The 22,085-nt window shown below is 52.0% G+C and overlaps 2 protein-coding genes and 1 non-coding gene across 4 annotated transcripts; 2 read left to right on the forward strand and 1 right to left on the reverse strand.

Annotated features, from left to right (window-relative positions):
• Nucleotides 1-2,953: 2,953 nt before the first annotated feature.
• On the reverse strand, nt 2,954-6,617 carry PPM1N (protein phosphatase, Mg2+/Mn2+ dependent 1N (putative)). Its single transcript, XM_044257106.1, has 5 exons — nt 5,700-6,617; nt 4,983-5,100; nt 4,801-4,906; nt 4,652-4,712; nt 2,954-3,483 (listed from the first exon to the last, which is right to left on the reverse strand). Exons 1-5 carry the CDS (start codon nt 6,615-6,617, stop codon nt 3,415-3,417), a joined length of 1,272 nt encoding a protein of 423 aa, XP_044113041.1. The 3' UTR covers nt 2,954-3,414.
• Nucleotides 6,618-7,933: 1,316 nt separating this feature from the next.
• RTN2 (reticulon 2) lies at nt 7,934-16,171 on the forward strand. Of its 2 annotated transcripts, XM_044257104.1 has the most exons (10): nt 7,934-8,066; nt 9,749-9,793; nt 9,914-10,384; nt 10,491-10,751; nt 13,324-13,531; nt 13,876-14,014; nt 14,162-14,231; nt 14,369-14,415; nt 15,371-15,429; nt 15,660-16,171. In XM_044257104.1, exons 1-10 carry the CDS (start codon nt 8,033-8,035, stop codon nt 15,739-15,741), a joined length of 1,416 nt encoding a protein of 471 aa, XP_044113039.1. In that variant the 5' UTR covers nt 7,934-8,032; the 3' UTR covers nt 15,742-16,171. The 2 variants fall into 2 exon arrangements, with proteins under 2 accessions (XP_044113039.1, XP_044113040.1); XM_044257105.1 differs by lacking the exons at nt 7,934-8,066; nt 9,749-9,793; nt 9,914-10,384; nt 10,491-10,751 and adding an exon at nt 11,586-11,653.
• Nucleotides 16,172-19,800: 3,629 nt separating this feature from the next.
• Nucleotides 19,801-19,887, forward strand: TRNASTOP-UCA. The gene has a single exon. It is a non-coding gene; the product is annotated as a tRNA-Sec (tRNA).
• The last annotated feature ends 2,198 nt before the right edge of the window (nt 19,888-22,085 follow it).

Raw genomic sequence — 22,085 nt, forward strand, 5'->3', positions numbered from 1 at the left:
AATGGGAGAGCTAGTGCTTCCGTGTGCCACCTTGGCACTTTGGGCAGCAAAGTTTCCTTTCTTTTTTCTTTATGATTTTATTTACTTATTTATCAGAGAAAGAGAGCACAAGCAGGGGGAGCAGCAGGCAGAGGGAGAAGCAGGCTCCTTGCAGAGCAAGGAGGCTGATGCAAGGCTGGATGCCAGGATCCTGAGATCATGACCTGAGATGAAAGCAGACGCTTAAATGACTGAGCCCCCCAGGCGTCCCAGCAAAATTTTCTATAAAGGTCCAAATAGTAAGTATTTGGGGCATATCAGACATAGTGTCTTTCACAAATTCCCTTTTCCCCCCCATCCTTTTGTAAAAACCATTCTTAGCTCAGGTGCCATACAAAACAGGTGGCAAGGGACACCTGGGTAGCTCAGTCATTAAGCCTCTGCCTTCCGCTCAGGTCACGATCACGGGATCCTGGTATCGAGTCCCACATTGGGCTCCCTGCTCCGTGGGAAGCCTGCTTTTCCCTCTCTACTCCTGCTGCTTGTGCCCCCCCTCACTGTCTCTCTGTGTCAAATAAACAAATTAAATCTTAAAAAACAAACAAACAAACAGGTGGCAGGACCCCTACCTAGAGAGACTGACCTATGTACACAAGAAGATTGATCAAGGATCAAGCAGCTCCGATGTCAAAGCAAGAAATTGAAAATAGTTTAAATGTCCATCAAAGGTGGCTCAGTCGGTTAAGTGTCTGCCTTTGACCCAGGTCATGATCTTGGGGTCCAGGGATCAAGTTTCATGTGGGGCTCTCTGCTCTACAGGATCGGCTTCTCCCTCTCCTTCTGTCCCTCCCTCCTGTTTATTATCTCTCTCTCTCTCATATAAAGAAATAAAATCTTAAAAAAAAAAAAATGTCCATCGGGGCACCTAGGTGGCTCAGTGGGTTAAGCCTCTGCCTTTGGCTCAGGTCATGATCTCAGGGTCCTGGGATCAAGCCCTGCATCAGGCTCTCTGCTTAGCAGGGAGCCTGCTTCCCCCTCTCTCTGCCTGCCTCTCTGCCTACTTGTGATCTCTCTCTCTGTCAAATAAGTAAATAAAATCTTTTTTTAAAAATGTCCATCAGGGGACGCCTGGGTGGCTCAGTTGGTTAAGCAGCTGCCTTCGGCTCAGGTCATGATCCCAGCGTCCTGGGATAGAGTCCCACATCGGGCTCCTTGCTCCGCAGGGAGCCTGCTTCTCCCTCTGACTCTGCCTGCCACTCTGTCTGCCTGTGCTTGCTCTCTCTCCTTCTCTCTCCCTGACAAATAAATAAATAAAATCTTTAAAAAAAAAAAATGTCCATCAGGGCGCCTGGATGGCTCAGTGGGTTAAGCGTCTGCCTTCGGCTCAGGTCATGATCCCAGGGTCCTGGGATGGAGCCCCACATCAGGATTTCTGCTCAGCAGGGAGCCTGCTTCCCTCCCTCTCTCTCTGCCTGCCTCTGCCTACTTGTGATCTCTGTCAAATAAATAAATAAAATCTTAAAAAAAAAAGTCAATCAAGAAGAGGATGGATAGTGAAAAACATTGTAGATCCCCTTATCTACAGTGCTGGGCAGCAGTGAAGAAAAAAATGAGGTGTTTGTAAATAGCGTGAAACTAGTCTCCAAGGTATCACTGAGGGAAAAAATAAAAATAACTAAAGTGATCTACAGTATGAAAATAATTAAGAAAACACCAAAGTTCCCACATACATGTGTGTACACGCAGAGTAAAAGGTCTGAAAAGAGCCACGCCAAACTCAGTACAGTGGTTACCAATAGGATAGAGAATGGGCATTTGATGGTCATAGACATGTCAAGACATCCCAAGCCTCATCTTGAAAATGCCACGTTCCATCCAGCCTCTAGGCTTTTGCACTGGCTGTGCCTTGGGAATCGCTTCCCTGGGATATTTGCATGGCTGGCCCCTTCTCAGAGAGCTTCCCTGTTTAAAACCCCAGGTGGAAAACTGAGTGGCTGAGGGGTAGGGGGGATAAAGACTTTTCTTTTCTTTTTTAAGATTTTATTTATTTAACAGAGAGAGAGAGAGAGAGAGAGCACAAGCAGGGGGAGCTGCAGAGGGAGAGGGAGAAGCAGGCTCCCCACTGAGCAGGAAGCCAATCTAGACTCAATCCCAGGACCCTGGGATCATGACTTGAGCTGAAGGCAGATGCTTAATCAACTGAGCAACCCGATGCTTCCTTTTTCTTCTTCTTTTTAAGAATTTATTTATGTGAGAGAGAGAGAGCACAAGCAGGCAGAGTGAGAGGGAGAAGCAGGCTCTCCAAACAGACCGATGTGGGGCTCCATCCCAGGATCCTGGGATCATGACCTGAGCAGAAGGCAGATGCTTAACTGACTGAGCCACCCTGGTGCCCCAAGACATCTCTTTTTTTTTTTTTAAGATTTTATTTATTTATTTGTCAGAGACAGAGGGAGAGAGAGCAAGTGAGCACAGGCAGACAGAGGCAGAGGGAGAAGGAGGCTCCCTGCCGAGCAAGGAGCCTGATGTGGGACTTGATCCTAGGACCCTGGGATCATGACCTGAGCTGAAGGCAGCTGCTTAACCAACTGAGCCACCCAGGTGTCCCAAGACATCTCATTTTTGTACACCATTTTGCACTCTGAAATTGGAACCAGGTGAACTTTTCCCCCAATCAAAACAAAAAAACAAAAAAACCAAAACCAACAAAGTAGCCCCCCTAGACATCTTATCACCCTCTCCTGTTTTATTTTCCTTGAGACACTTACCAGTATCTGAGATACTATCAGTTACCTTGTTCAGTGTTTCCCCACAAAGGAGGAGGTGGCCTTTCCCCCAGCCCCCCGCTGTGGGAGGGGAAGGGGCGGGATCTCAGTGGTTCTGTCTGGCTGAGAGCAGCCCCTCCCCCTCCGCACACAGCAGGTGCCTCAGTACGCATCTGCCAAATGACTAGACAATGTCTGGGTTGTTTTTGTTTTCTACAAGAGAAATTTATTTTGAGTTCTATATCATTAAAATTTAATGATCAATACTCTTCTGTAACTCCTCCCAAAACATGAAAAATTGGAAGGAAGAGAAGGTTATTGAACTGGGTGATCATGTAAGGGTCCATTTAGCTCAAAATATTTCAAAAACACTTGATTTGATTTGGGGTGGGTTTTTTTTTTCTTTCTTTCTTTCCTCCTTTTCTTTCTTTCTTTTTTTTTTTCTTTCTTTTTTTTTTTTTTTTTTCTTCAGTTCAGAGGGTGGTTGGAATTTCCCCTCTCTTAAGACTTTCTGTGAGAGGGAAGTAGGAGAAGGGGAAATAAGCATTCTGGGGTTCCTCCCTCCGTTTGTCTTCCTTCCGCTGGTCTGTGTAGCTGGGGAAGGAGAGTTTTCTTCCTTAGTTCCTTTGAGGCCCCAGCTGGGCAGAGGGTCCCCAAAGGGCAACAGCTGTCAAGCCTCCGAGTCCAAGGAGGAGTCCGAAAGGGTGCCAGTGGGCTTTCCTGCCCCATGTGGGCCCTTCTGGAACAAAGAAGGTGGGAAATGGCTACTAAGAATCTCCTCTTCGTTCTCAGTATCTGCTCCCCTCTATTCTGGAATCACCACTCCTATTTTCCTATCTCCCCATCTCCCAATCCATCAGGTTTGGGTGGAGTGGATCTCAGCCCCAAGCGCTACGCGTCCCCATCCGGCCCAGCCTGGCCAGTCAGAGCCGATGGGGTGACTGGTCAGACAGGTGATCCGGGGTGGCCAATGAGAACCAGCTGCAGAACCAGAGCTTCTGCTACTAGGAACCTGGTGAGCTTTCTTCTTCTCTGGGGATGTTGGGCTCCTGGCACTTAGGAGGCTAGAACTGCAACTCTCTGCTACCTCCTGCAGAGATCCTGCCTGCAAATGATGTCAGAGATGAGAAAGTAAAACTAAGAGGTGGTTCCTGATAACATCATCTGACAGCTGGAGTAGTCCTACCTTCGGTCCTTGAAGTCTTCAATTACATGACCCAGTAAGTTCCCTGTTTTGCCTTCCCAGGTGAAATTGGGTTTGTGTTCATTGCAAATCAAACAATCTTGACAAACACCTCCACTGCTGCTGAGGAATTATCATCAATCACTCCCAGGTGGGGGTTATTTACCTGAACTCCTTTTTCTACCTTGCGAAGGACTGGGGGCTTGAGCCCTGGCTCCCTCCCTCCCATTTCCTCCCTGGCTTCCATCCCCTGCCTTAGTTTAGTTTAGTTAGGTAGTGGCTCTACCCACCACCTCTTCCCAAAGCTCCAAGCTCTCTCTGAGCCCAGTTCACCACTTATCTAAGACCCAGACCATCCTCAGAGATGTCCCCGGATGGTCTCTGTAGCACATTCAGGGCTTGAGATTAGTTGTAAACATTCCTGGAATTTTTCTGCCTTATTTATGGACGGAAGCGGTGATGCTTGGGATGATGGGGCTTTACAGAGTAATGCAGGGGACACATTTCTCAAGAAGAGGAGCAGTCTCTTCTCTGCTTCTGCTTTCCTCCCTCCCCTGCCCCCATCATGTCTAGCACAATGCTTTAGGACTAGGAGTGAGAATTTATTAATATATCAGGCAAGTCCCTTGTCTAATCTGGCCTTGAATTTCCCCAATACTAAAGGAAGTAGGAGGGCTGGGTTACAGGCTTCCAAGAGCAATATTCAAGAACATGGGGTCCTTACCTGCCAGCGGCGTCCTGAGGCTTGGTGGAGCTGAGAATAAGCTTCAGCAATGACCGTGGCCCTGGAGAGCAGAGAGAGGCCCTTAGGAGGGGACCCTCCTTCTACCACCTTTCCCCCCATCCCACCTCACAGCCCCCCCCCCCACTCACTTGCAGTACAGCCCTCCCCCAGGAGGTAAGTCTGGGATGTCCTCTGAGGCTAGAGTCCAGAAAACCGTGTTCAGGCTGGGGGGCTCCTGAGCAGACGAACACAGCTCTGAGAGGGAGGCAGGATTACGGGGGTGTCCTTGCCTGCTGCCACCCCTCCCGCTAGGCTCCTGGAGCCTGCTCACCGGCGACCCTGCGGCCCAGGGCTGCGTCCAGCGCTAGCTCCTTCCTGATCGCCTCCTCACAAGGCCTCGGGGCCCCAGGGAAGCAGACCAGGATGCAGGTCATGTTGTCCAGGCTGCCCTGGAGAAAGTGGAGAAAAGGGAGCCTGGTGGGACACAGCTGAATGCCCCAGCACAGGGCTTCCTGTCCTTGGAATTGGAGCTTCCCAACAATCTCAGCGTTCTAGCGCCCTCCTCCCGTCTGATTAGGCCCATTGCTCTCAAGTCTCACCCATCTACCAGTCTAAACCAAGTCCTCGGACCGGAACCAGTCACCTAGACCACGCCCCCCTCACTGTCCTAGCCTCACTCTATCACGGAACCCTGCCCCTCCGCTGAAGCTCCTCCCACTCCGCCACCCTGTTGCTTTTCTTTCTGGCACTAATCATACCTCAGGACCCACTCCTAAAACCCAGGGAAGTCCCGTTCCGAAAGGCCTCGCCCTTTCTGTTAAGTCCCTCCCTCTTACCTATCCAGCACCACAGGGCTCTCCCACCTCGCTTCAAGACAGCCCTCAGTCTCCGCCCCCTCCATATTTTGGCCCTGCCCACTCCGGCAGGCCACGCCCTATGGTGGACCCTTACCCGTCCTCTAGTTTGAGGGACCCTCTTCCTCAAAATCCTTTTTCCCTAGATCCTTTAAACTCTAACCCTCAGTGACTCCATGCCCCGCCCCCAGGACCTTGCACAGACACGTGTCCAATAGCTGCGCGCAGAGAAGCTCCGGGGCCAGGCCTAAGCAGAGGCGCGACGCCACCAGTCCCGCCAGGGCAGCGCCAGACATCGCGTCCCACACACCGTCGGAGGCCAACAGCACGAACTCGTCCTCAGCCTGGCGAGCCAGGGCGGTCACCTCAGGCTCCGCGGAAACGAGCTGCAACTCAGGGGGCCTTCCCGGAGCCTCTTTGTAAGCAAAGTCGCCCAGCGCTCGGGATACTGCCAGAGAGCCTTCTAGACGCCGGCGGCAGATGGTGCCTCCCGCGTTGTGGATGCGCTCCCGTTCCCGGGGCCGGAGGGGCCGATGGTCCTCGGTGCTGAAGGCCATGGCGCCGGCGCGACTCAGCATCGCTCGGGAGTCACCGCAGTGCGCCAGGTACAGAAAACGCGGGGAGACGAGCAACGCCAAGGCGGTGGAGCCCCCCGGCTCGCCCCGAGGCCAGAGCGCACGCAGCCGTTCGTCTGCGCTCAGGAAGGCTTGGCGTAGCGCTCCGCGCACTCCCTCGGGTTCGCCAGGCGCCGGGCCCAGTGCCTGGAGCACGTGGTCCGGCAAGTGGCGCGCGCCGAAGAGGGCAGCTCGCGCCCCGCCGTGGCCGTCGAGGACCGCAAAGAATGCCCAGCCTGGCGGTAGCCCGGGCAGCGCGAGCCAAACGCAGTGCGCATCCTCCATGTGCGCGCGCCAGCCTTGCACAGCGCTCGCCCCGAAGCTCAGGCCGCAAGACGCGGCCGCACCCCCGTGCGGCCGCTGGACGCATCGCGGCGCGTCCAGGAGCGACTGAGGCCCGTGGTGAGTCCTGTGCCCCTCCTCCTCTTCCTCTTCTGACTCCTGTTTTTTAGAGGCTGGCCAGAGGAGACGCTTCAACAGGCGGGCGAAGGCAGCCATCCTTCAGCCCTGGGATCAGGAAGCCTCCACCCTCTGCACCTGGAACCCACCCCCCCACTCCATTAATCCCCTCCACGTTGAGATTTTAAACCACCTAAATCTCCTTCCTGTGCCCTTGACCTGCACTCAAGTCGAGTTACTAGAAGAGACTGGACTCCTGGGTGTCCTCTTGCATCTTCAAAGTGATGTTTGGGATCTGGGTCACAGGAAAATAATAGTAGTAAACAGCACTTACCATGTGCTATCACTATTTACATAATCTCTGATTTAACAAAAAGGAAACTGAGTCGTAAAAGAAACTGTGGCAGAAAAACGAACTCTAGAAATGTTCTCTACACTCTTAGCTTTGGGTCCCAGCTTTGGTCCCTCTAAGATCCTCCTACCTCAGTGGTCCCGCCCCCAGTTTCAAAATCTTTAAGTCCTTTATTTATTCTGTTCGAACCCTGCACTTCTGGGTCTTGCCCCGGGACTTCAGTTGCGTCTGTTCCAGGTCCTACCCATCCATTCAAGCACACAGCCTCAGACGCTACTAATTTCCGCAGTTTTAGCTCCTCTTAACTACAGTCCCCGTCTCCACATTCTGGAGAGCCTGGTCCCCTCTCGGTAGGTTACGTCTACCTTCTGGGCCGCGCCCCCTCCCCAGCCTGTAATTTCTTATTTTTTCTAGGCCCTGCCTCTACCTTCTTGGTCTTTGACATCGCCTAACTACCTGCATAATTCTAAATTAACTTAAGCCCCACTCATATCTGAGCCCCTCCCCTTGTCTCAAACTTTCTGAGTAGTTTCACCTGCCCGCTATCCCACTCACTCTGAGGATCTCAGCTCCGACCGTACCTCGGAGCGGTAGTCTTTACACCCTCTCCTGAATGCCTCCCCTGGCTCCGCCCCAACCCACTCTGAGATCCTCGCTCTTATTCTAGGCACCTTCAACCTTTCTCCCCTGGAGCCCCTTCCCCTGCCCTAGCCTAGGCTCCTCCTCTCTTCCGCTAGGGGCCGCGCCTCCTTCCATCAGGCCCCGCCCTTCAAACCCCCTTCCGCGCCTTTTCCTCCCAGTAGTATAACCTTGCTCCGCCCCTTTCGTAGAAAAGCCACGCCCCCTCCCTTGCCCCTCTGTGTTTACCCGCCCCCCTGCCGCCCTTAGGTTCCGCCCCGCTGGTCCACTGGCCCCGCCCCCGGCCCAGCGCTGCAGTGCTTTCTCAGCCGCGGCCCCGCCCGCCCCCGCCGAGCGGAGTAGAGGGCGGCGGCGGCCGCGGCTGCTGCTGCTGTAGCTGCTGCTGCTGTAGCGGCCCGGGAGGAGGAGGCGGCGAGGATGGCAGCGGCGTCGTGGGCGCGGCGGAGATGAGCGCCGGCGGCCCCAGGCCCAGGGCGGCGTGGCCGGAGTGGGCGGGGGTCCCGATGCAGGCCGAAGGAGGGCCATGGGGCAGGTCCTGCCGGTCTTCGCCCACTGCAGTGAGTAGGGGGAGCCTCAGGCCTGGTGTGGGGCCCAGAGGCCCGGGTGGGCTCCTTCCCAGTAACCCCTCCGTGCAGGGTCGCGGGAGAATTGGGATGGGGGAGGAGGCAAAAGAGACAAAGGAAGCGCTCCCCTCCCCCCCGCAGTCCAGCGCCGATGGGGGCGACTTGACCTGGAGGACCTGAGTGAGTCAAGACGGAGGTGGGGGCACTGAGATAGCTAACGGGGGTCGCGCCCGACTCTGGGATATGGCGCCGGACCCCACCCAGAGATGAGTACGCTCTCCGGGAGCTGTCCCTTCGCCCTGGTGCTAGCCGCAGCCAGCGGGGAGGGGAGTTGAATGGAGGGGTAGAAACAGGATAGAGAAGAGGGATTTAACCACGAGCCTCCATCATCCATCTTCGCATCCCACCTCCGTTTTCTGCCCAGACTCAGGCTGCCCCAACCTCGCCCAAATTGTCCGACATCCTGCCCCTTGGAAACAGCCATCCCTGGGTTGGGGCCAGGACTCCTGGGTCCTTACTGAGCTTTACCACTAGTAGCAATCCTGGAAGACACCCATTCTACTCGGGGCCTCCGATTCCCCAGCTGCCAAAACGAGGTGGGGGGCGGAAAGGGCATCTGATTTCAGTTTCCAAACAGTATTGAGCATCTCATGTAGGAAAAAGCCCCAAGCTAGCTCTGAGGGGCTAAGCTCCACAATTGAAAATACCTTATCTGATCCTCGTGATCTCTGAGACCAGGGCTCTAACAGTCCTCGTCTAACATTTTCTGTCTCACACCCCTGTAGTTCCCGCAGCTAAGAATTTCAGCACTCTCGGGTCTGGCCACTTGCATGTCCTAGGAGTCCAGATGCCAAAATTCTAAGCATTTGTTATTTCAACATTATAGCGTTATCATCCCAACATTCTAAAAATCTTGTCCTTACCTGGGCTTGCAAAGGAAAGCCCTACCTGATCCCTAACACCACCACCTCTGCCCTCCTCTCCCACCCTTCTCCCTCCCAGTCACTCTGTTCCAATCATTTCTTCTCCCCTCTCTGTTGCTCTGATTTGCCAGGGATAGTGCCTGCCTCAGGGCCTTTGCACTAGGCTTTTTTCTCTGCCTGGAAGACTCTTTCCTAGACATCTGTATGGCTCCCTCACTTCATTCAAGGCTCTATTCAAATGTAATCTTACCAAAGAAGTCTTCCTGACCACACTGTCTGAAAATAGCACCCTCTCACTTTCTCTTCCCTCACCGTGCTCTATTTTTCCCCACACACATAGCACCCAGCATCATATATGTGTGTATTGTCTTTCTCCCCAGGAGAACATAAGCCCCAGGAGGGCAGGGATTTTGTCTGTTTTGTTCACATTTGTATTCTCAGTCTAAAACAGTGCTTGGTACAATGTAGGTGTTCAATAAATGGTTTTTGAAAGAGTGAACTAATTGAAACCTCCTAAAATTCCTAATTTGAAAATTCCTGAGATTAAGATTCCTTGATTTGAATTTATAAGGCTGAGCATCTGGTAGCACTATATAAGATTTTACAGTCTGTATGTAGAATGTTCTAAAAGTCCTGTGATTCAAATATTCTAAGATTCCTTAATTCGGACCATCCAAGTTTCCAGGACTGGCACACTTCTGTGATTCCGACAGTCTAAGCTTCTAAGAATCTTCGATTCTTTCCCTCTCGCAGAAGAAGCTCCGTCTACAGCGTCCTCTACCCCTGACTCCACAGAAGGTAGGGGGGGAGGTGAATGTGAGAGCGGGACTTAAAGGGGCTCACAGCTGGGAAGGGGAGTGAAGAGAGTAGGTCGGGGTCCCGCTTAGAGTAGCTCATACCCTCCTTTGCTCACTGCAGGAGGGAATGACGACTCAGATTTTCGGGAGCTTCACACAGCCCGAGAATTCTCAGAGGACGACGAAGAGGAGACCACGTCGCAGGACTGGGGCACCCCCCGGGAGCTGACCTTCTCCTACATCGCCTTCGACGGTGTGGTGGGCTCTGGAGCACGCCGGGATTCATCTGCACGCCGCCCCCGGCCCCAGGGCCGCTCCGTCTCAGAACCGCGAGACGCACTCCCTCAGCCCGGCCTGGGCGACAGCTTGGAGAGCATCCCCAGCCTGAGCCAATCCCCGGAACCTGGGCGCCGCGGTGACCCCGACACTGCCCCTCCAGCCGAACGCCCCCTGGAGGACCTAGGACTCCAGCTGGACCAGCTGGGTTGGGCAGCCCGGGGAGCGGGGTCCGGAGAAGACTCTGCCACCAGTAGCTCTACCCCACTAGAGGACGAGGAGCCTGACAGGCCGGAGGCTGGAGAGGCTGGGAAAGGTGAGATGTCAGAAGGTGCTGGGACCAAAGCCACAAGGGGTGGGTGGTCTCTCCTCAGGGCACCTCCAAGGTGAAAGCTCACAGCCTTCTCTTTCTAACACGCCAGAACTGGACCTAAAACTTGGACTCCCTCAGTCCTCACCGGTGCCTGAAGTCTTGACTCCGCAGCCCAGCCCCGGCTCTGGAACCCCCCAGGCCGGTACCCCGTCCCCACCCCAATCCCGGGATTCGAACTCTTGGCCTGATGAGCCCTCGCTGGACCAGAAGGAGGAAGAGCAGTGGGGGCATCTGGAGCGGGAGCCAATCACGGGGCGGTGCCTCGATAGCATGGACCAATCAGAATTCACATTGGAACCACTCCTTCTAGGTAAAATGCCTGAGTGAAGGTACTCCCTTGGACTATAGTTAAGGTGGGAGGGTTGGAATTTATTTTATTTTATTTTATTTTTTAAAAGATTTTATTTATTTATTTGACAGACAGAAATTACAACTAGGCAATGAGGCAGGCGGAGAGAGAGGAAGGGAAGCAGGCTCCCTGCCGAGCAGAGAGCCCAATCCCAGCACTCCCGGGATCATGACCTGAGCTGAAGGCAGAGGCTTTAACCCACTTGAGCCACCCAGGTGCCCCTGGAGGGTTGGAATTTAAAGGGACCAACCTCATGAAGGAAGTGAGAGTGGAGAAGAGGAGGTATTGCTATTGGCTAGACATAAGCTCCGCCCTTCAAAAAATATTTTCCCGTTTTCTAAGGTTGCCATTGGCTCTTTATGTAGTTCTCCCTCCCACTTGAGCTGTGAGTCCGCCTTTGAGCATTGGGATTGGCGGACGGCTAGAAAAAAAAAATCCCTCTTTTGGAGTGCTCCTCCTAGAGGCTGATTTTGGACAGGACAAATCCCTGAAAAAATAAGGCTGTCTTGTGGTTGTGGCCATGGGACATTTACTTACAAGTAAACTCTATGCCTTTTTAAAACGCTCCTCTTCCCTGACTGCATCCATTGGCCAGCTGCAAATATAGCCCGCCTTCCTCTAAAATACACTTACCCTCCGCGAACAGCCGTTGTGATTGTAGACATCATTGCTTTTGGGTGTTTACAAAGAGAGCCACCCCTTTTTGGAACTGTCCCCACCTCTATGGAGAGCCATTGGCTGGGTACAGAGGGGCCCCGCCCCTTACTCCCTCCCTCCGGGTTCCACTGAAGTGGGCAAAATCCCCGAGAAGTAGCAGTGTCCTGTCTTCAGCCTCTCACTTGGAGCAGAGATGGGGAGTAAAGGTGGGCTTGCGGAGCGGGCGGGTGGGACCCGGGTTGGGGGATGGAGCAAACGGGTCCAGATTTTCTCTCATCTCCCTCAAATCTGCGGGTATGTTTCCTATTGGTCCCCGATTCCCCAGAGCTGCAGGCTGAAGCTGGGGGGTTGTGGGGGTGTCTAGAGAGGGAGTGGAGTGAGCGTGGGGTCCCCTTTCCCCTGAGCCGAGGCTTTGGGGCCCAAGAGCAGGGAGGGCCCCCTCCCCCAGTCTCAGGCCCAGGCGGCGCTGTCACTCAGGACCCGGACAGGCCAGCACAGCTGCGGGCCAGGCACCCCCCCTCCCCCCAGCGTGCCTAAACTTAGCCCCCGCCTCAGGCGACCCGGCCCCTCCCCCTCCCACTGGCACAGGCCTTGGGGAGGCTACTAGAGAAGGCCCTGCGTGGTGGGTAGGGGGAGGCCTGCCCTAGTTAGAGGTGGATGGGATGGTGTGTGTTAGAACAATACAGAAGTGGGGAGATTCAGACCCTGACGAGGACCAGTCAGGACAGGTCAGAATTTGAGCAGAGTGAGGGTGGGGGGGTGTGGAGGGTATGGAAGGATATTGGGCTCCTAGCTCAGAGCTGAGAGGGGATCACATTATTGTCAAGCTGTTACCATTTAGATGGGCAAAATGAAACATTGGAGGGGCACCCAGCTGGCTCAGGGGGTAGAGCCTGCGACTCTTGATCTCTACTCTTGATCCTGGGTCCTGAGTTCAAGCTCCACATTGGGCACAGAGCCCATTTGGGGGGTGGGGGAGAAGAAGAAGAAACATTGGAGTCCAGAGGTCAGGGCTCAGGTTGGGTTTGTGAGGTGAATTTAGCATCTCAGAAAGGGGTCAGAAATTTGAATCAGGATGTTGTTATTAATATATGTAGGACTTAGAAAAGAGCATGTGGTTGGGAGTATCAAGAAGATACCACTTTATACTTGTCAAGTTGGTAAAAAAAAGAAAAAGAACAATAATACCCATTGCTGGGTAGGATGCTGGGAAAAGATCATGCTCAAGTTGCTCATGGAAATGAAGATTGTTAACAGGTTTACCAAACAATCTGATAGTATTTATGATGTTCAGAAACACAGAACTAGTCCACCCAGCCATTTCTCTCTGGGATTCTATCTCTGAAATAGACTCTCTCTGCAGGAAGATAAGAATATCTGTAGAGGGCTGGTTCTTGCAACACTGTTGAGGAATGGGGATTAAGAAACCAAGTGAATGACCCAGCAATAGATAAATGTTGAATGAAATGAAGGATGGCACAGCCACATGACAGAATATTGTGGAACCCTTATAAAGAATGAATCAAGAGCTCTTCCAACTGCCAAGGAGGGACTTCTAGGAGGGAAAAGAGGGGGTTGTGCATGAGGCAGAAAAGTGTATAAATGATTCCATTTTTCATAAGTAATGACCAAAAATTGTATCCACACATGATCTATACGCAGGACTTGCTAGATGGTTAACTTGGGTTTTCTAAGAGAAGACGGAAAGCAGCTGGGAAGAAAACAGGATAATCAGAAATGGGGAAATTGAGTTCAGGGGCAGGCCAGGTGTGTCCAGAGGTCAAGGTTCAGCCCTGAGACAGGAAATGGGAGGTTGAGATCAGCCAGGCCAGGTGCAAAGCCCAGCCTGAGTGCCCAGCTCCCTCTCCTTCCACAGTGGCAGACCTGCTGTACTGGAAGGACACAAGGACGTCAGGAGTGGTCTTCACCGGCCTCATGGTCTCCCTGCTCTGCCTCCTGCACTTTAGCATCGTGTCTGTGACCGCCCACGTGGCCCTGTTGCTGCTCTGTGGCACCATCTCTCTCAGGGTTTACCGAAAAGTGCTGCAGGCTGTGCACCGAGGGGACGGTGCCAACCCCTTCCAGTGAGAACCCCTGGCCCCTGACCTTGACCTCTGTCTAGACCTCTGTGTTGACCAAAGGGGTGGTCTGACCCTTGACCTCCAGTCAGGCACGACTCATGCTGACCCTGACCCTTCCTGTTCTTGTTTCTGTCCAACCTGACTCTGACCCTGACTTTCCAGCCCTAACCTCTGATCCTAACCTCTTAACCTTAATCCTTGATCCCATCTCTTGCCCCTGACCTTGGCCATAGCCCACTACATCTAGCCATCTCCTCAAACCCCTATTTCTTGCCCTTGTCCCAGCCACACCCCTCAGCCTGGGCTGGTCCACAGTTGACGTGTCTGACACCAATTTGTCCTCCCAGGGCCTATCTGGATGTGGACCTGACCCTGACTCGGGAGCAGATGGAACGTTTGTCCCAGCAGATTGCCTCCCGAGTGGTCTCTATGGCCATCCAGCTGCGGCATTTCTTCCTGGTAGAAGACCTCGTGGACTCCCTCAAGGTGCCCCTAAAACCCCAACTCCTTCCTGGGTTCCCGGCATTCACCTTGCTGCACCTGGGGGGTAGGAGGGCCATTGCTGGGAAAGTTCACAGGCCTGGGGAGGGCCCTGTAGACTCTGCTGACCCTGACCCTGACCCTCACCCCCAGCTGGCCCTTCTCTTCTACATCTTGACCTTCGTGGGTGCCGTCTTCAATGGTTTGACTCTTCTCATTCTGGGTGAGCTGGGAAGGCTGTGGGGGGCAGTGTGGGGAGGTGGGTCATTGGGGTTTGGTGGGAGACAGGATTCTAGATGGAACTCTTAATCCTTTGGGAGAACCCTGACACACCCCCTCCCCCCATTTCTGTGCCTACAGGAGTGATCTGTTTATTCACTGTCCCCTTGCTGTATCGGCAACACCAGGTGGGTGTGACAGGCTCTCAGTCGGCAGTGTCCTGGCCAAACACAGGTGGTCTGACTACTCCCTGCTTCCCCACCCCCCAGCCAGTGTCCTGCTGACAGATGTCTGAGCCAAAGACAGGAGGATCAACCAGTATTTCCCCCCCAGGAAGAGTCAGGCTCTGATTGACAGATGTCCCAGTCAGGCACAGGTGTGTCCCAGGTGGTCTGCTGTGGATCTTCCTCAGTGCAGCTAAAGTCTAACGAATATGTCAGCAGCCAGAGAGAAGTGTTTTGATCAGTGTCGCCTGTGCAGAGCCAGGATCCAACTAACATGCCCCAACCCAAGGCAGGTGGTCTAACCGATGCTTTCACCCCGAAACTGCCAAGGACGGTCAACACTGAGTGGAGCGGCTGTTGCCCAGAACACCAAGAGAACCGAGGCCAAGTGACATATATCCCACCCAGAGACTGGCAGATGGACTGACATTCCCTTCCCCCACACATCTGAGACCCAAACAATACACATGCCTACCAGAGAGTACGAACTCCCTCGTGTGCTGGAAGCCCCAAGACTCTCAGAGTTGGTCACACTGTGAATTAAACTCGTGTTTAAGTCAATCCACTCAGGGACTTGACAACAAACACCAATGGCCCACACTCTCACCTGACTCACACACAGACACATGCACGTACAACTCCCTCGAAGATTCATCGTCATGCTCAGGAAACAGAACTTACTGGCAAATTCCTGTGTGTCTGCCTGACGTCATTCCCCACACAGAACTTGGCCCAATGTACTGACACTTCAGCTTGAACTTCTGACTTCCAAGACTATTTTATCAGGCTTAGAGTTGAAGGTGGAGTAATGGATCGCTCTTCCCAATTTCTCATTTAGTGGGGAGGGGGGGGAGGAAGCAGCCTCCTGAATGAATCAGGGAGAAGAACCCCTCCAATCTCTCCTTCTTGGTCTCCCCAGGCCCAGATGGACCAGTATGTGGGATTGGTGAACAATCAGTTGAGCCACATCAAAGCTAAGTAAGGGCATGGGATGGAGATGGATGGGATGGGGACCGGGGAAGTTTAGGAACTTTTTTCCCAGATATTACCTGTCTCTAAATCTCTTGGGGAGGGCAGGGGCTGGGTTTGGCCATTCAGGTCCTCCATCCTGCCCCCTAGACCCCGCCCCCATCCAGATTTCCCCTTAGTTCTCTGATTCCTACGGGTCATTTGCCCTCCTCTGTGACTCCCACTTGTTTCTCCCTCAGGATCCGAGCTAAGATCCCAGGGTCCGGAGCCCTCGCCTCGGCAGCAGCCGCAGTCTCTGGAGCCAAAGCCAAAGCCGAATGAAAGGGGTGTCTCTGCCTTCCGGACACCTGCCCCCATCCCCCCGCAGCCCTCTGCCCAACTCCTTCTCCCTTCTATTCCCACCCTCCCTCTGCCTCCACCCCCGCCCGAGCCATTTCCCTGGCAGGTGTCTGGATCACCCGCACCAGGGAGTTTGTGGAAATTGCCTGAGCGACCAGGACTACATCTCCCAAGAGGCTCTGCTCTAGGAGTCCCGGAAAGGCGAAGCACTTTGGCTGCGGCGCCTGCTGGGACTTGTAGTTGCCTAGATAGGGCACCCGCCCTGCACTTCCGTGACCCCGCCGCTGGAGGCGCCGTGAGAGATTGGTGTCTCCTGGACGCCACTAGCCCCAAAGCCAGGGCTTTGCATGGGGCCCAGGGGAGGCCTGAGCTTGGATTTACACTGTAATAAAGACTCCTGTGGAAAACTCAAGGCCTCCTGTGCTTCCAGCCTCCTCCAGCTTTCACCTTCCTGCACCGACAAGCACCTAAGTGCTATTCAAGGAGGAACCTTACCCATCTATCCAGTAGGAGCTCTCTCATAATCTGTCTATATTATGAAATGATTGAGGGGAAGAGGCCGAGTGACCCTCCGTGCCAGAGCTAGCCAAGCCTTTGACCGCCGTTTTCTGTTCCTGTGCCCAAGTCAGACATCACTAGTCAATCCCCACACTCTGCCCACCCAGCAGCCCTCTCACTGGAGCCCCAGATCTGTGCCCAGGTGCCTTCTGGATGGCTCCCTCCACAAACACATCCAAACCTTTAATTGTCCTATCTCATTTCCAGCTCAGGGATGTCTGCTCTGCCACTTTGTCATCAGGCTAGAGACCTTGGTGTGGCCCTGGATTCCTACTTCCTCAGCCCCAACATCTAGTAAGTCAGGAGACAATGCGTATCCTCTCTCTCAAATGTCTCTCATCCCACCGCTTCTCTCTATCCACTTACCATGGGACGGAATAAAGGGCCTCGTGGCCTTTCTGGGCCTCAGGTTCCAAAACCTAGGAAGAAAGGAGGCAGGAGACTGGGTTCTTTTTTTTTTTTTTTTTTAATATTTTATTTTTATTTATTTGACAGAGATCACAAGTAGGCAGAGAGGAAGGTAAAGAGAGAGGGAGAAGCAGAGTCCCTGCTGAGCACAGGGCCTGTTGCAGGGCTTGACCCTAGGACCCTGAGATCATGACCCAAGTCAAACGCAGAGGCCCTAACCCACTGAGCCACCCAGGCCCCCCCTTTTTTAACACTTTATTTACTTGACAGCACAAGCAGGGGGAGCAGTGGGCAGAGGGAGAGGGAGAAGCAGGCTCCCCACTGAGCAGGGGGTCCAATGAGGGACTCAATCCTAGGACCCTGGGATCATGACCTGAGCAGACGCTCAACCAACTGAGCCACCCAGTCATCCAGGAGCCTGGGTTCTAATGACCCACAGAACTGGATTTGAATCCCGGCTTCACTACCTCTTGGCTGTGTGACTTTGAACAAGTGACTTCACCTCTCAAGGTCTCCGTTTCCTCAAATGGAAAACTGTTACCATAACCGGATAGATGTGGAAAGCCCTTGGCATAGGGCCTGGCATATACTAAATGCCCCGTAAACAGAGCCTGCTTGTGAGCTATGACATGGTTTCCCGAATCTTGGTCATCCCCACACGACCCTCAGGATCTTTCTGACCCTCATTCTGCTTTTCTTCTAATATTTCCCTTTAAATTGGTTAATTAAAAATAAAATAAATGTCTTTTAAAAAGAAATGTTACTTCACCAAGGAAGTCAGTATCACTTGCCAGAAATAGAAGGTAACAGTAAAAATAAACACAAAACTATTAACATTTAAACTGTTTGTTCGTGCATCACCTAAAATCATCACACTTGCCTCTAGCGACGCATGTCACATTTTAGGAGACAGATAATGATGTTGTAGGACTAGTAGTTACAGCCCGTCTTTCTGTGTGTAGGGGTTGCCTAGCAGCAGCTATGTAACAAAAAAGAAAAAAGAAAAAAAAAGCTCTTAAGGGGGCTTCTCTTGGATCTAGATCTGCCAAACAGGGACTATGTTTTCAATTTCCAAATTAAAAAATAGCGAAATTTCCAAAAGATGCTTTTATTCACACTTTCCATAAGATAGTGTTGCTTTGTAACGTAGAATGGAGGGGGACACCTGGCACGCTCAGGGGAGTGTTCCACTCCTCATCTTAGGATTCTGAGTTCGAGCCCCGCACTGGGAGTTGAGATTACATCAAAGTAAAATTAAACAAACAAACAAAAAACTATTTAAAAAAAGAAAAAAGGATGGAGGAAGAGGGACTGGTTGAAATTACAGGGCCAAGAATGGCTAAAGCCCCCAAGTCCGTCCTTGGCTTCTAGTGAGCCCACCCTCCTTAGAAGCTGGAAACAGTCTGGAGTTTGAAACAGCCTTTATTGAGCGCCTCCTCACACTTTTATATCCATCTGCTCACTGAGATTCCTCTAGTGAAATCAGCTGTACGAATCTTGTTTTCCAGATGGGGACCCCGGGGCTCAGAGAAGGATAATGTAATAATCTTATAGTCACCCTACAAACATTTACCAAGCATGTGCTAAGTTCTCAAGCAATCTAGGTGGTAGAGACTCAGAAATAAGCCAAAAACAAAGTCCATAGTTTCATGGAAGTGATAAGTCCAGTGGGAGTGGACAGAGGATAAGCAAACAGACGTGGCAGGTGGTGCCCAGAGGGATGGAGAGAAGCCCATCAGGGAAAGGGGATGGAGTAAGAGGACTTGTTGTTTTATCAGGGAAGACTTCACCAGGTGGTGGTATTTGAGCAGAGGCCAGAGTGAAGGGAGGCAGTGAGTCAGTGAACATGTGAGGGAAAGGAGTTTCAGGCAGGGGGATCAGCAAACACAATGACTCTGAGAAAGAAGCATTCCTGATCCTGGTGTGTGTAGCAGGAGCTCTGTATGCCAGAAGCCAAGTAAATGAGCAAAGCAAACTAGGAGATGGTGTCAGAGGAGGGAAAGAAGCTAGCATACAAGGATTTCTTTAAAAAAAAAAGAAAGATTTTATTTATTTGACAGAGAGGGAGAGAGAGAGCGCGCACAAGCAGGGGGAGCTGCAGGCAGAGGGAGAGAGAGAAGCAGGCTCCCTGCTCAGCAGAGATCCCAGTACTATGGAATCATAAAAAGGCAGACACTTAACCAACTGAGCCACCCAGGTATCCCAGTATACGGATTTTGTAGGGCTATGGTGAGAACTTTGACTTTTATTCTGAGATGGGAGCCCTGGGTAGGTTTCATGTGTTCTGGAACGATAGCGTTGTCAAAGGATCCCTGACTTAGATTATAGAAGGGTCACCTTTTTTCTAATGGCAGGATGGCACAGGTTTTATTCCCCTAGGTGTTTAGGCTGTGTGAACTGGGGTACGGTACGAGCCGTTTCTAAGCGTCGGTTTCCTTGGCTATAAAATATAGGCAGAAACTGATGATCCCTAGTGTCTTAAGCTCAACGGGGACAGAATTTCTGTCATGCCGCTGCCTAGAACAGTGTCTGGGGCTTTAGTAGGCGCTCAAATATTTGAATGAACCTAGGACTCTGGAGGTCGTTGAAGTTCCAAAAAGGAACAGCAGGTGTCGCACCAGCCCCATAACCGCCGACCCAGAATCTCCCGGGCTGGGCTAAATCAAACTTTAGCAGGAACTAGCTCACTCGAACTCGGATTTTTTCAGAGAAGGGGCTTCTGAAAGCCGACTTATGACTTTCTCCTCTTGAAAAACAAGCTTCTCACCTGGAAAAAAACCGGTTTCGGATACTTTTACATCTAGAACCCTAACCCTAACCCTAACCCTAACCCCGTCCTCGAACGCCGCTTCCCAGCATGCGCGGCGCTATGCAAATGAAGGCGGTTTCCAAAGAGAGGATGATTCATGCCCATGCAAGAAAAAGGTAACATTTTGGAAGGATATATGTCGTAGTTGGGGAGAATTTATAGATATCAGAGTCAACAATATTGCACACGCCCAAGATATGTGACCATAACTGAAAAAGATAACACTTTTTGAATTTTATATAGCTGTGTAGGAGGGAGTTTATCTTGCCCGGATGATCCTCAGTGGTCTGGGGTGCAGGCTTCAAACCTGTAGCTGTCTAGCGACAGAGTGGTTCAATTCCACCTTTCGGGCGGTGCCAACTTTCCTTTTTCGTACCTCCATGAGAATGGACTAATGTTAGGGAGAAGGTCCCTCCTGCCCGCGCCTATCAGCGCACCAATCAATCTCCGGCACGCGAGTCTCATTTCCCACGTGGATTATCACTTTTACTGGGATGGGAGTATCAGAGATGATTCCAAAAGATGATGAAAGTCATCCTGGATTTCTCCCCTTCACTTGCTTATTCTCCCATTCAATCATGTGCTCACTCACGTATTTAATCACGCATACACTTATTCATTGGTTAGATACTCATTCATTCATTCATTCATTCACTCATTCATGTACTCATTCAACAAGTATTTGCAGGGTGCCAGGGGCTGGGAATACAATGTTGATCACAGCCCCCGCCCTGGCCTCACGGTGTTCTCAGTCCAGGGAAGGAGATAAACATTCAACAATCATTAATTACATATTTAGTGAACAACTGCAAAGATGGTAACTACTGGGAAGGCAAGTATCGAACTTAGAGGCCATCTAATAAGGAGACCTGAGCCCAGGTCGGATGTCAGTGTTACATGTGGGCAGACACTTGAAGGATGAGAGGGGATGAACCAACAGAAAAGGGGAATATTCCAAGCCGGGGATCAAAGTGGCCCCAATAAGAGCAGTAAGGATAGTGATGACTGCACCTTCGCTCTGCAGTCGGCATGGGCATGAATGAGCTCCCTGACTCCTCATAGTCCCATTCTGCAGCTGAGAAAACTGAGGTTCACAGAAATGAAGCTTCTTGTCCAAGGTCACCCAGCTTTGGTAGGCTCTCAGACTACTGGCCCAAGCTATTTACTACTGCCCTGTGCTGTCTTTCTGAAACCAGCTTTTCACTAAGTCCTCTCTGTTCTACCTCCTACTATCTTTTCAATTCCCATCCTCCTCTCTGATTTCATAGCCCTGCCCCTGTTCCAGGCTTCCCCACCCTAGATCAGTGACCCCACCCTAGAACCTCCCTGGCCTCCTGCCCCAGTCTTGCCCCTTTCTCTGCCAGCTACCCTCAACTTAGTGGTTAAAGCTGTCTTTCTTTTTTTTTTTTTTAATAGATTTATTTATTTATTTGATAGACAGAGAGGGATCACAAGTAGGCAGAGAGGCAGGCAGAGAGAGAGGGGGAAACAGGCTCCCTGCTGAGCAGAGAACCCGATGTGGGGCTCGATCCCAGGACCCTGAGATCATGACCTGAGCTGAAGGCAGAGGCTTAAACCACTGAGCCACCCAGGCGCCCCAAAGCTGTCTTTCTAAAGCACAAGCCTGCCCCTACCTTTCTTGCACTCAAACCTGCTATGGCTCCCCAGTGCCCAAAAGAGATGATCTAAATTCCTAGTCTGGAATTTAAGCCTGCAGAATCTGGTCCTTGCTGAAAAATCTCTCCATACCTTTTGCTCTGTGAGTCTCTAGCTCCCTTACTATATCAAGCCCTCTCCCCACCAACCTCTTTGTGCTCACTGCATCATTTTCTATCCCCTTCTATGTCCTCTGTGTAGCCTCCAGGACTCAGCTCATCAGTCCCTCCTCAAGGAAGCCTTTCCTTGTCTCCCTGACCAGGTTACGTGCCCTCACTCGGCTCATGGATTCCCCCAACTCTGTGCCCTTGAGATCATCCCCAACAGATCTGGGTCCCTCTCTGTACTGTGAGCCCTAGGAGGGGGAGGGCCTGGAGGTGTCTCAGTCCATGCCTTGTCCCCAACACTGCCCAGCACTGGGGTGGGCACACAGTAGATACTTAGGAAATGTTTCCTATTGATTAATAAATTATATGAAACAGTATCTTTGGTTCAGCCCATTTTAGGTGGACCCCTATAAGTTCATAACCTAGAAAATATGATTGCCTGAAAAGCAAAAGGAAATTCATCTTCACTGTAAAGTGGTCCATGTTTTTTGTCTCATAAAACCCCAAGGACTGATAGGCGCTGTCTGAGCTTTGGTCCTGTGGGATGTGTGCTTCAAATTTCTCGATCTGTTCCACCTTCACTCAGGTCATCCCATATCCCACAGGGTCTGGGTGAGTTCCTCTATTGTCAAGAAACCCAAAAAAACACCCTTTGGCATTTCAGGACCTCTCACCCACTGTTCTGCCTCATCCCCTCAGAGAGGAGGCAGACCCTGTAGGAAGTCCTCTGACTCCCTACCCTTCTCTGTCCTGTTGTCCTGCTGTAGACTGATTCACAGGTGGGAGTC

The sequence above is a fragment of the Neovison vison genome, chromosome 7 (assembly GCF_020171115.1).
Source record: "Neovison vison isolate M4711 chromosome 7, ASM_NN_V1, whole genome shotgun sequence".
Lineage (NCBI taxonomy): Eukaryota > Metazoa > Chordata > Mammalia > Carnivora > Mustelidae > Neogale > Neogale vison.

What these genes read in the sequence shown, in the direction of transcription:
- RTN2 (XM_044257104.1), top strand. Translation starts at nt 8,033, where the DNA reads ATGGGGCAGGTCCTGCCGGTCTTCGCCCACTGCA. An exon ending in TACCCCTGACTCCACAGAAG is followed by an intron (nt 9,794 to 9,913) that starts GTAGGGGGGGAG and finishes TGCTCACTGCAG; the next exon opens with GAGGGAATGACGACTCAGAT. An exon ending in GGCTGGAGAGGCTGGGAAAG is followed by an intron (nt 10,385 to 10,490) that starts GTGAGATGTCAG and finishes CTAACACGCCAG; the next exon opens with AACTGGACCTAAAACTTGGA.
- PPM1N (XM_044257106.1), bottom strand. Translation starts at nt 6,617, where the DNA reads ATGGCTGCCTTCGCCCGCCTGTTGAAGCGTCTCCTCTGGCCAGCCTCT. An exon ending in CCTGGGCCGCAGGGTCGCCG is followed by an intron (nt 4,907 to 4,982) that starts GTGAGCAGGCTC and finishes CCTCCCTCTCAG; the next exon opens with AGCTGTGTTCGTCTGCTCAG. An exon ending in CCTCAGGACGCCGCTGGCAG is followed by an intron (nt 3,484 to 4,651) that starts GTAAGGACCCCA and finishes TCTTTGTTCCAG; the next exon opens with AAGGGCCCACATGGGGCAGG.